The sequence below is a fragment of the Perca flavescens genome, chromosome 15 (genome assembly GCF_004354835.1).
Source record: "Perca flavescens isolate YP-PL-M2 chromosome 15, PFLA_1.0, whole genome shotgun sequence".
Classification (NCBI taxonomy): Eukaryota; Metazoa; Chordata; class Actinopteri; order Perciformes; family Percidae; genus Perca; species Perca flavescens.
Window position 1 is genome coordinate 2,075,021 of NC_041345.1, and position 13,343 is coordinate 2,088,363.

At 41.5% G+C, this 13,343-nt stretch overlaps 1 protein-coding gene across 1 annotated transcript in view; it reads right to left on the minus strand.

Moving 5' to 3' along the window:
* Positions 1-1,144: 1,144 nt before the first annotated feature.
* Positions 1,145-13,343, minus strand: part of LOC114569268 (zinc finger protein 239) — a 19,572-nt gene continuing 7,373 nt past the window's right edge. The window contains exons 3-5 of the mRNA XM_028599087.1: positions 5,232-5,372; positions 3,923-4,088; positions 1,145-1,353 (exon numbers count right to left, since the gene is read on the minus strand). Coding sequence (XP_028454888.1) covers positions 1,145-1,353; positions 3,923-4,088; positions 5,232-5,372 — 516 coding nt within the window. The remainder of the gene's footprint in view (positions 1,354-3,922; positions 4,089-5,231; positions 5,373-13,343) is intronic.

The window sequence follows — 13,343 nt, forward strand, 5'->3', positions numbered from 1 at the left end:
AAGATTTATTAAAGGAGCTGAGATTCATGTTGACTTACTGTTTCACTCTCAAATCACATGCCACCCAGATAAAACAGGAAGTGTTGTGAATAAGTACACGGTACTAAATCTTTACAATCATTCCCTGAAAGAACCAAGCAGGACTGCCTTGTTGCACGATCCAAATTTTCTTAAAAACTTGCCATTTTCAGCGTGTAGCTCGCTAGCTCGAAGGTTGTTTATTGTATATAGGGGATTTTGGGAACGGCAACACACAGAGAGCGGTAAGGTGATGGGCGAAGCCTGACATCTGGCTTTATCCTGGAAATGTACTTCCGTTGATCCACACTAGGTGCCAATAATCTGTGGATTCGTCACTATGAGCAACCCCATTCACATTACGTAGTCTTTGGATCCATTAACGTGAAAATATTGATTTAGTGCAGCTTTAAATCTGAGTATTTTAATGCAACATCTACCGTACGTGCTGTAGAAATGGTACTGAGAATTCACATGTATGTTACTGTTGTTTTTTAACTTAACTATTTTACTGTTAGCTAACCAACCTTTAGCTAACTATTTCAACCGTTAGCTAGTTCAACTTTTTCTCCATTAATTTTAGCTAGTGCTGTCAGTTAAATGCGTTATTAAAGGCGTTAACGCAAACCCATTTTAACGTTCTTTTTGGCCTTGACAGCACTACTTTTAGTTAATCATTTGAACTGGTTTCCCATTTATTCATTACCTTTAGCTAGTTATTTTACCATTTATTACTTTTAGCGAAACTTCTGTGCCTGCTTGCAAACTAGTTTTCACACACTTCACATCATTGAAACATGTAGGCTAATGTTTAGGTGTTATATTTGACTGGTAATATATATATATATATATATATATATATATATATATATATATATATATATATATACATTCTTTTAATCAAATCAGATTTATTTTTTATTTTTTGTATTAGTCAGACTACTCAATATTTTCCAAGTACCCCTGATTGGCAATAACTGATCTACAACACAATGTAGCTTAGAACAAAAACCAAGGAGATAAAATAACATTCATACACAATTAAGTTTTATTGATATTTACGTTGCAGAGACGTCATGATATGCATATTCTTCTGACTTTATTTTATTGCAAAAATGCAATCACTTCATTGCTTCATGGACTGTTGAGTGTAGATGTCTTCATAGCTGCACTGCATCTGCTGGTGGCGCTGTAGGTCAACCCTGCGCTGGAAGCTGTGCTTGCAGCGGTGGCAGCTGAACGGCCGGTAGCTGCTGTGCTTTCGGCTGTGGGTGATGAGGTTGGAGCTTTGGCTGAATCCTTTACCGCACACCTTGCACACGTGTGGTTTCTCACCTGAGGGAGGAAGTACACAATGTCTCACAGGTGGGTGTTTGACAAGGTTGGGTAGTAACGGATTACATGTAATCAAAAAACTATTATCAGCCCAGATTACAAAAAAAAATGCGTAATCAGATTACAGTTACATTGTTGAGGATTACCTGATTACATTTTATCATGCAAACAATGCAACTTTTTTATGATAGCCTAACTATATTTTAATTTGACAAGCAGTTTGATCGTTTGGCCACTAGATGTCACTATCATCCAGTTGGCTGTGCAGTTTTTTGACAAGAAAAAGGTTCAAATCAAAACTCAAGATGGATGCCCCGTTGACGTCAAAAGACAGACACGTTTCAGTTGGGGAAAAATGTGTTTACTAGCTGGCATTATTGCCACAACTTTGATTTAAAGAAAATAATAATGTGTATGTTGTGTGCAAGTTGTGCAAACCAAAAGTGCAAGTATTGTTAACGGCACGTAGAGATAAGTTGAACGTTAACATTAACACATATCTGCCACCACTCCTGTTTTTCCCGGGTTTCACCCGTTGTTTAGCCCTCTCTCCCAGGCCTCTCCCAGTTTGTTATTTCTCCTGGGAAACTCCCGTAATTTGCAGCATGGCCCAAACTCCTTTATAAATAATCAATATGTTTGTCTAATGTTGACCAGTTGCCAGATCTTGTATGAAACACATCCTACCAAATACTTTTACGGTAAGATAGGCAATACATTTAAAGGGCCAGTTCACCTAAAACATTTATTTACCATTTATCCCTTGTGGTATCCAGCCATGCTGATTTTTTTTTATAATGAGTTATCTGCCACTGAGACTTTTGCTGCCACTATGACCAAAAGTTAATATTGGCCTATAAATGTCATCAGCCCTGGACTCTTGTTGATTGTGGAAAATTTTGGCCAAATTCGACAATGTACTAAAGTTACAACAACTTCTTCATTCATCGATAAACACTCAAAATGGCCGCCACGCCACGCCCACACTGTTTGACAGAAAGTTTTTCTTTTAATAACTTTTCATCGCTAAGGTCTTAAGATGACACAGACCAAATTTGACGTCGATATGATGAAATCTCTAGGAGAGGATCTCGTGCATAGAAAACTCAGATTGGACAGAATTAGTTTTCAGAAATGTCTCATGATATATTATCGTATTATTCAACTTTGAAAATCGCAACACAAATCGAATCAGCAGCCATGAAAATCGGATCGGGACAAACGCATATCGTCCCGGCCTTAATCCTAAATAAATGCAATTTAAAACCATGCTGTGAAATGCTCAAACACCAGGGTTGGGGCAGATAACCCATTACTGAGTACAAATTACATGGCAATTTTTGTAATCAGTAACATAATCAGTTGGATTACCCAAAACATGTAACGTAATCTGATTACTTTACGATTACTCTTAGATCACTTCAATAAATACGCACCTTAACACTTTTTCTATGTCTTTACACACTGAAAAGGTGTCTGACATGGTGCTTCTGCTGCTAGCCTTGTCTGTAGACATGTACAGTATCTCACAAAAGTGAGTACACCCCTCACATTTTAGTAGATATTTCATTATATCTTTTAATGGGACAACACTGAAGAAATGACACTTTTCTACAATTTAAAGTATTAAGTGTACAGCTTGTATAACAGTGTAAATGTGCTGTCCACTCAAAATAACTCAGCCATTAATGTCTAAACCGCTGGCAACATAAGTCAGTACACCCCTATGTTAAATTCCCATAGAGGCAGGCAGATGTTTATTTTTAAAGGCCAGTTATTTCATGGATCCAGTATACTATGCATCCTGATAAAGTTCCCTTGGCCTTTGGAATTAAAATGTGAGGGGTGTGCTCACTTTTGTGAGATACTGTATGTTTCCCATAAACATAAATATAAATATATTCTGATCTGATTACAGCAAAGACAACGTCGGCGGTATTGACGGCAGAATAGGCTCCAGAATATTTCCTTCTGTATTGACAGGTGCAATATTTGAAAATCATTACATTTATATATCTGCATTTATATCAAAACCTCGAGACTTTCAAACATCAACGTTCATCGTCATTTATGTGTAATATATTATTGTCAAAATGACATTTAAACATCTTTTCGTATTCTATGTTGCCTGGAAACTGAGCATCCACACACAGGAAAAGCCACCAAACTTTCTACCAGTCAGTGCATTTTCCCTGTGTATAAGGAGGATATCTGAGACGATATATGGACTATTACAATCAATAATGTGTTGACATGTATTAAAAGGAATACATTTCTGTATAAAAAATATGTCTCTGTCTGTTGTGTGCATGTGTCAAGTTATAGCCTAGGCCTACCACGCGCATATACTGCGCAAAGGCTATTTAATTGTACAGCTTTGTTAGGTTATGTGCGGGGTGTGCCAATTTTTTTTATGAGATAGAGAGACCTCCTTTAAGACAAAAAGATCATTAGAACACTGTGTAGCCTAAATCACATCGCTTAGAGCACCATTAAACTGATCAATCGATTAATGATTGATTCATGTGAAGTTACCCAGTCTGATACTCGTACCTTTGTGTTCACTCACCTGTGTGTATGAAGGTGTGTTTCTTCATGTCTGACTTCTGGTGGAACCTTTTCCCGCAGTACTGGCAGGGGTAAGGCCGTGTGTCTGAGTGGATGAGGAGGTGTGTGGACAGGGTGGACGAGCGCTTGAACACCTTTCCACACACCTTGCAGCCAAAGCTACGGTCCTGGACACACAAACACAGGTTCACTCGGACACAGACACGAGGACAAACCAATGTTTCCTTCACAAGTCATTTGATTTGATTAAAAAAAAAAAGAAGAAGAAGATATATTTAAGAGACATTAAAAAAAAAAGGACATGCAAAGGAAATCTAGAAAACCCTCTGGGGGCTTGGCATGTTGGGTTCCAGCCCGGTCTCATGGCAGTTCGTGATATGTTCACGTTATTGAATCTATTGAGTTGTGGACAGGACACGTAAATGTCGGGGTTTTTTTCGTGTGGTGATTACGAATTTTAAAGCAATGTATTTCAATGGGAAGAATATTTCGTGATCACAGAACGATGACGGTAGCGAGTAGTACTGATAAGGTGAAAGTCCGCGCAGGGAGGTTGGTGCATGGGTCAAACAACACGGGACTTTCACCCCAGGAGACCAGGAGAAATAGAAAAGTTAGGTGTACAGAAAGAGAGGAAGGAAAAACAAATAAAAAAAAAAAAACAATATTCAAACACGATGCAGGCTCGTAGCGAGCCTAGTGGAAGGGGAGGTTGTTTTTTCAAAAAGTGGACCTTTTTTCAGTTTTTTCCCTCATTTTGTATTCAATTATGAGGTTCAGATACCTAATTTTTGTGACATTTTATGCACAAATGTGTGCTGGATTAGCTGGTATCTTAACGAGCATGCTTTTTGATGCACCGGAAATATTTACTACAAAGTTGTCAAATTGCTCACCAAGATCATACGTAACGTAACGTAAATTGCTTATGTTCAATTTGCTCGCTGGGACCCTGCCCTTGATTTGGGCCTTTTTGACCTCACTTCCTCCCAACACCATGGAGGTCTGAACTTTCAAAACCTGTGGACATTATACAGATACATACTATTTGATATGAACTGGCAGTTTATGTTTTGTTTAGATTCATCTTTTTGGTGTTTTTCTGTTTGTACTACTGTTATGCAGAAAATCTTTCAAATTAAGTTATTAAAAAAATATATGTGAAAGACCACACCAACAAAAAATTTGTAAACAAAAAAATAATGGACCTTTGTTTTGTTTTTTTCGAGCCACCCAACCCCCCCCCCCGTCTACGGGCCTGTGAGGGGTCATGTGTATGTTGTGAAATTGATTCTCACTGTGTACTGTACCTTAGCTCTACCGTAGCTGCCTAGCGCCCTGAAGCCAAAGGGCATGTCGCTGGCAGTGGGGGATCTGGTCAATGGGATGGAGAGGGTGTTGTGAAGATAAGCCTGCAGGCCACCTCCTGATATTAACACTTCTGAAAGAGACTGAAGAGGTAGACAGAGAGATCTTCTTTAAAGACTAAACCCAATGATACCACTGTCAAGTCTTCTTTAAATCTGAAACACCAACACTGTCTGGGTACCGTTCTTCTTTTTAGGCAACCCAACCCTTCTTCTTTACCTAAACCCAACTGTCCCGTTCTTCTTTACCTAAACCCAACTGTCCCGTTCTTCTTTACCTAAACCCAACTGTCCCGTTCTTCTTTAACTAAACCCAACTGTCCCGTTCTTCTTTATCTAAACCCAACTGTCCCGTTCTTCTTTACCTAAACCCAACTGTCCCGTTCTTCTTTACCTAAACCCAACTGTCCCGTTCTTCTTTATCTAAACCCAACTGTCCCGTTCTTCTTTTTACTAAACCCAACTGTCCCGTTCTTCTTTATCTAAACCCAACTGTCCCGTTCTTCTTTATCTAAACCCAACTGTCCCGTTCTTCTTTACCTAAACCCAACTGTTCTTCTTTATCTAAACCCAACTGTCCCGTTCTTCTTTATCTAAACCCAACTGTCCCGTTCTTCTTTACCTAAACCCAACTGTCCCGTTCTTCTTTATCTAAACCCAACTGTCCCGTTCTTCTTTACCTAAACCCAACTGTCCCGTTCTTCTTTATCTAAACCCAACTGTCCCGTTCTTCTTTACCTAAACCCTTCTGTCCTAAACCCAACTTCTTCTTTTTACCTAAACCCAACTGTCCCGTTCTTCTTTATCTAAACCCAACTGTCCCGTTCTTCTTTACCTAAACCCAACTGTCCCGTTCTTCTTTACCTAAACCCAACTGTCCCGTTCTTCTTTACCTAAACCCAACTGTCCCGTTCTTCTTTACCTAAACCCAACTGTCCCGTTCTTCTTTACCTAAACCCAACTGTCCCGTTCTTCTTTACCTAAACCCAACTGTCCCGTTCTTCTTTATCTAAACCCAACTGTCCCGTTCTTCTTTATCTAAACCCAACTGTCCCGTTCTTCTTTACCTAAACCCAACTGTCCCGTTCTTCTTTACCTAAACCCAACTGTCCCGTTCTTCTTTACCTAAACCCAACTGTCCCGTTCTTCTTTACCTAAACCCAACTGTCCTGTTCTTCTTTACCTAAACCCAACTGTCCCGTTCTTCTTTACCTAAACCCAACTGTCCCGTTCTTCTTTATCTAAACCCAACTGTCCTTCTTTACCTAAACCCAACTGTCTTCTTCTTTAAAACCCAACTGTCCCGTTCTTCTTTACCTAAACCCAACTGTCCCGTTCTTCTTTACCTAAACCCAACTGTCCCGTTCTTCTTTACCTAAACCCAACTGTCCCGTTCTTCTTTACTAAAACCCAACTGTCCCGTTCTTCTTTACCTAAACCCAACTGTCCCGTTCTTCTTTACCTAAACCCAACTGTCCCGTTCTTCTTTACCTAAACCCAACTGTCCCGTTCTTCTTTACCTAAACCCAACTGTCCCGTTCTTCTTTACCTAAACCCAACTGTCCCGTTCTTCTTTACCTAAACCCAACTGTCCCGTTCTTCTTTACCTAAACCCAACTGTCCCGTTCTTCTTTACCTAAACCCAACTGTCCCGTTCTTCTTTACCTAAACCCAACTGTCCCGTTCTTCTTTACCTAAACCCAACTGTCCCGTTCTTCTTTACCTAAACCCAACTGTCCCGTTCTTCTTTACCTAAACCCAACTGTCCCGTTCTTCTTTACCTAAACCCAACTGTCCCGTTCTTCTTTACCTAAACCCAACTGTCCTGTTCTTCTTTACCTAAACCCAACTGTCCCGTTCTTCTTTATCTAAACCCAACTGTCCCGTTCTTCTTTACCTAAACCCAACTGTCCTTTTCTTCTTTACCTAAACCCAACTGTCCCGTTCTTCTTTATCCTAAACCCAACTGTCCCGTTCTTCTTTACCTAAACCCAACTGTCCCCTTCTTCTTTACCTAAACCCAACTGTCCCGTTCTTCTTTATCTAAACCCAACTGTCCCGTTCTTCTTTACCTAAACCCAACTGTCCCGTTCTTCTTTATCTAAACCCAACTGTCCGTTCTTCTTTACCTAAACCCAACTGTCCCGTTCTTCTTTACCTAAACCCAACTGTCCCGTTCTTCTTTACCTAAACCCAACTGTCCCGTTCTTCTTTACCTAAACCCAACTGTCCCGTTCTTCTTTACCTAAACCCAACTGTCCCGTTCTTCTTTACCTAAACCCAACTGTCCCGTTCTTCTTTACCTAAACCCAACTGTCCCGTTCTTCTTTACCTAAACCCAACTGTCCCGTTCTTCTTTACCTAAACCCAACTGTCCCGTTCTTCTTTACCTAAACCCAACTGTCCCGTTCTTCTTTACCTAAACCCAACTGTCCCTTTCTTCTTTACCTAAACCCAACTGTCCCGTTCTTCTTTACCTAAACCCAACTGTCCGTTCTTCTTTACCTAAACCCAACTGTCCCGTTCTTCTTTACCTAAACCCAACTGTCCCGTTCTTCTTTACCTAAACCCAACTGTCCCGTTCTTCTTTACCTAAACCCAACTGTCCCGTTCTTCTTTACCTAAACCCAACTGTCCCGTTCTTCTTTACCTAAACCCAACTGTCCCGTTCTTCTTTACCTAAACCCAACTGTCCCGTTCTTCTTTTTACCTAAACCCAACTGTCCCTTTCTTCTTTACTAAACCCAACTGTCCCGTTCTTCTTTATCTAAACCCAACTGTCCCGTTCTTCTTTTTACCTAAACCCAACTGTCCCGTTCTTCTTTACCTAAACCCAACTGTCCCGTTCTTCTTTACCTAAACCCAACTGTCCCGTTCTTCTTTAAACCCAACTGTCCCGTTCTTCTTTATCTAAACCCAACTGTCCTTCTTTTACTTAAAACCCAACTGTCCCGTTCTTCTTTACCTAAACCCAACTGTCCCGTTCTTCTTTACCTAAACCTGTCCCGTTCTTCTTTACCTAAACCCAACTGTCCCGTTCTTCTTTATCTAAACCCAACTGTCCCGTTCTTCTTTACCTAAACCCAACTGTCCCGTTCTTCTTTACCTAAACCCAACTGTCCCGTTCTTCTTTACCTAAACCCAACTGTCCCGTTCTTCTTTACCTAAACCCAACTGTCCCGTTCTTCTTTACCTAAACCCAACTGTCCCGTTCTTCTTTACCTAAACCCAACTGTCCCGTTCTTCTTTACCTAAACCCAACTGTCCCTTTCTTCTTTACCTAAACCCAACTGTCCCGTTCTTCTTTACCTAAACCCAACTGTCCCGTTCTTCTTTACCTAAACCCAACTGTCCCGTTCTTCTTTACCTAAACCCAACTGTCCCGTTCTTCTTTACCTAAACCCAACTGTCCCGTTCTTCTTTATCTAAACCCAACTGTCCCGTTCTTCTTTACCTAAACCCAACTGTCCCGTTCTTCTTTATCTAAACCCAACTGTCCCGTTCTTCTTTACCTAAACCCAACTGTCCCGTTCTTCTTTACCTAAACCCAACTGTCCCGTTCTTCTTTACCTAAACCCAACTGTCCCGTTCTTCTTTACCTAAACCCAACTGTCCCGTTCTTCTTTACCTAAACCCAACTGTCCCGTTCTTCTTTACCTAAACCCAACTGTCCCGTTCTTCTTTACCTAAACCCAACTGTCCCGTTCTTCTTTACCTAAACCCAACTGTCCCGTTCTTCTTTATCTAAACCCAACTGTCCCGTTCTTCTTCTTTACCTAAACCCAACTGTCCCGTTCTTCTTTACCTAAACCCAACTGTCCCGTTCTTCTTTACCTAAACCCAACTGTCCCGTTCTTCTTTACCTAAACCCAACTGTCCCGTTCTTCTTTACCTAAACCCAACTGTCCCGTTCTTCTTTACCTAAACCCAACTGTCCCGTTCTTCTTTACCTAAACCCAACTGTCCCGTTCTTCTTTATCTAAACCCAACTGTCCCGTTCTTCTTTATCTAAACCCAACTGTCCCGTTCTTCTTTATCTAAACCCAACTGTCCCGTTCTTCTTTACCTAAACCCAACTGTCCCGTTCTTCTTTACCTAAACCCAACTGTCCCGTTCTTCTTTACCTAAACCCAACTGTCCCGTTCTTCTTTACCTAAACCCAACTGTCCCGTTCTTCTTTACCTAAACCCAACTGTCCCGTTCTTCTTTATCTAAACCCAACTGTCCGTTCTTCTTTACCTAAACCCAACTGTCCCGTTCTTCTTTACCTAAACCCAACTGTCCCGTTCTTCTTTACCTAAACCCAACTGTCCCGTTCTTCTTTACCTAAACCCCCGTTCTTCTTTACTTAAACCCAACTGTCTTCTTTTTATCTAAACCCAACTGTCCCGTTCTTCTTTACCTAAACCCAACTGTCCCGTTCTTCTTTACCTAAACCCAACTGTCCCGTTCTTCTTTACCTAAACCCAACTGTCCCGTTCTTCTTTATCTAAACCCAACTGTCCCGTTCTTCTTTATCTAAACCCAACTGTCCCGTTCTTCTTTACCTAAACCCAACTTTCCCTAAACCCAACTTCTTCTTCTTCTTTACCTAAACCCAACTGTCCCGTTCTTCTTTATCTAAACCCAACTGTCCCGTTCTTCTTTACCTAAACCCAACTGTCCCGTTCTTCTTTACCTAAACCCAACTGTCCCGTTCTTCTTTACCTAAACCCAACTGTCCCGTTCTTCTTTACCTAAACCCAACTGTCCCGTTCTTCTTTACCTAAACCCAACTGTCCCGTTCTTCTTTACTAAACCCAACTGTCCCGTTCTTCTTTATCCTAAACCCAACTGTCCCGTTCTTCTTTACCTAAACCCAACTGTCCCGTTCTTCTTTAAACCTAAACCCAAACTGTCCCGTTCTTCTTTATCTAAACCCAACTGTCCCGTTCTTCTTTACCTAAACCCAACTGTCCCGTTCTTCTTTACCTAAACCCTGTCCCGTTCTTCTTTACTGTCCCGTTCTTCTTTACCTAAACCCAACTGTCCCGTTCTTCTTTACCTAAACCCAACTGTCCCGTTCTTCTTTACCTAAACCCAACTGTCCCGTTCTTCTTTACCTAAACCCAACTGTCCCGTTCTTCTTTACCTAAACCCAACTGTCCCGTTCTTCTTTACCTAAACCCAACTGTCCCGTTCTTCTTTACCTAAACCCAACTGTCCCGTTCTTCTTTACCTAAACCCAACTGTCCCGTTCTTCTTTACCTAAACCCAACTGTCCCGTTCTTCTTTACTAAACCCAACTGTCCCGTTCTTCTTTATCTAAACCCAACTGTCCCGTTCTTCTTTACCTAAACCCAACTTCTTTACCTAAACCCAACTGTCCCGTTCTTCTTTACCTAAACCCAACTGTCCCGTTCTTCTTTACCTAAACCCAACTGTCCCGTTCTTCTTTACCTAAACCCAACTGTCCCGTTCTTCTTTACCTAAACCCAACTGTCCCGTTCTTCTTTACCTAAACCCAACTGTCCCGTTCTTCTTTACCTAAACCCAACTGTCCCGTTCTTCTTTTTACCTAAACCCAACTGTCCCGTTCTTCTTTACCTAAACCCAACTGTCCCGTTCTTCTTTACCTAAACCCAACTGTCCCGTTCTTCTTTACTAAACCCAACTGTCCCGTTCTTCTTTACCTAAACCCAACTGTCCCGTTCTTCTTTATCTAAACCCAACTGTCCCGTTCTTCTTTATCTAAACCCAACTGTCCCGTTCTTCTTTACCTAAACCCAACTGTCCCGTTCTTCTTTACCTAAACCCAACTGTCCCGTTCTTCTTTACCTAAACCCAACTGTCCTTCTTTACCTTCTTCTTTACCTAAACCCAACTGTCCCGTTCTTCTTTACCTAAACCCAACTGTCCCGTTCTTCTTTACCTAAACCCAACTGTCCCGTTCTTCTTTACCTAAACCCAACTGTCCCGTTCTTCTTTACCTAAACCCAACTGTCCCGTTCTTCTTTATCTAAACCCAACTGTCCCGTTCTTCTTTACCTAAACCCAACTGTCCCGTTCTTCTTTACCTAAACCCAACTGTCCCGTTCTTCTTTACCTAAACCCAACTGTCCCGTTCTTCTTTACCTAAACCCAACTGTCCCGTTCTTCTTTACCTAAACCCAACTGTCCCGTTCTTCTTTATCTAAACCCAACTGTCCCGTTCTTCTTTACCTAAACCCAACTGTCCCGTTCTTCTTTACCTAAACCCAACTGTCCCGTTCTTCTTTACCTAAACCCAACTGTCCCGTTCTTCTTTACCTAAACCCAACTGTCCCGTTCTTCTTTATCTAAACCCAACTGTCCCGTTCTTCTTTACCTAAACCCAACTGTCCCGTTCTTCTTTACCTAAACCCAACTGTCCCGTTCTTCTTTACCTAAACCCAACTGTCCCGTTCTTCTTTACCTAAACCCAACTGTCCCGTTCTTCTTTACCTAAACCCAACTGTCCCGTTCTTCTTTATCTAAACCCAACTTCCCGTTCTTCTTTACCTAAACCCAACTGTCCCGTTCTTCTTTACCTAAACCCAACTGTCCCGTTCTTCTTTACCTAAACCCAACTGTCCCGTTCTTCTTTATCTAAACCCAACTGTCCCGTTCTTCTTTACCTAAACCCAACTGTCCCGTTCTTCTTTACCTAAACCCAACTGTCCCGTTCTTCTTTATCTAAACCAACTGTCCCGTTCTTCTTTACCTAAACCCAACTGTCCCGTTCTTCTTTATCTAAACCCAACTGTCCCGTTCTTCTTTATCTAAACCCAACTGTCCCGTTCTTCTTTACCTAAACCCAACTGTCCCGTTCTTCTTTATCTAAACCCAACTGTCCCGTTCTTCTTTACCTAAACCCAACTGTCCCGTTCTTCTTTACCTAAACCCAACTGTCCCGTTCTTCTTTATCTAAACCCAACTGTCCCGTTCTTCTTTACCCTAAACCCAACTGTCCCGTTCTTCTTTACCTAAACCCAACTGTCCCGTTCTTCTTTACTAAACCCAACTGTCCCGTTCTTCTTTACCTAAACCCAACTGTCCCGTTCTTCTTTACCTAAACCCAACTGTCCCGTTCTTCTTTACCTAAACCCAACTGTCCCGTTCTTCTTTACCTAAACCCAACTGTCCCGTTCTTCTTTATCCTAAACCCAACTGTCCCGTTCTTCTTTACCTAAACCCAACTGTCCCGTTCTTCTTTACCTAAACCCAACTGTCCCGTTCTTCTTTACCTAAACCCAACTGTCCCGTTCTTCTTTATCTAACCCAACTGTCCCGTTCTTCTTTACCTAAACCCAACTGTCCCGTTCTTCTTTATCTAAACCCAACTGTCCCGTTCTTCTTTACCTAAACCCAACTGTCCCGTTCTTCTTTACCTAAACCCAACTGTCCCGTTCTTCTTTACCTAAACCCAACTGTCCCGTTCTTCTTTATCTAAACCCAACTGTCCCGTTCTTCTTTATCTAAACCCAACTGTCCCGTTCTTCTTTACCTAAACCCAACTGTCCCGTTCTTCTTTACCTAAACCTTTACCTAACCCAACTGTCCCGTTCTTCTTTATCTAAACCCAACTGTCCCGTTCTTCTTTACCTAAACCCAACTGTCCCGTTCTTCTTTACCTAAACCCAACTGTCCCGTTCTTCTTTACCTAAACCCAACTGTCCCGTTCTTCTTTACCTAAACCCAACTGTCCCGTTCTTCTTTATCTAAACCCCGTTCTTCTTTATCTAAACTGTCCCGTTCTTCTTTACCTAAACCCAACTGTCCCGTTCTTCTTTACCTAAACCCAACTGTCCCGTTCTTCTTTACCTAAACCCAACTGTCCCGTTCTTCTTTACCTAAACCCAACTGTCCCGTTCTTCTTTATCTAAACCCAACTGTCCCGTTCTTCTTTACCTAAACCCAACTGTCCCGTTCTTCTTTACCTAAACCCAACTGTCCCGTTCTTCTTTACTAAACCCAACTGTCCCGTTCTTCTTTACTAAACCCAACTGTCCCGTTCTTCTTTACCTAAACCCAACTGTCCCGTTCTTCTTTACTAAA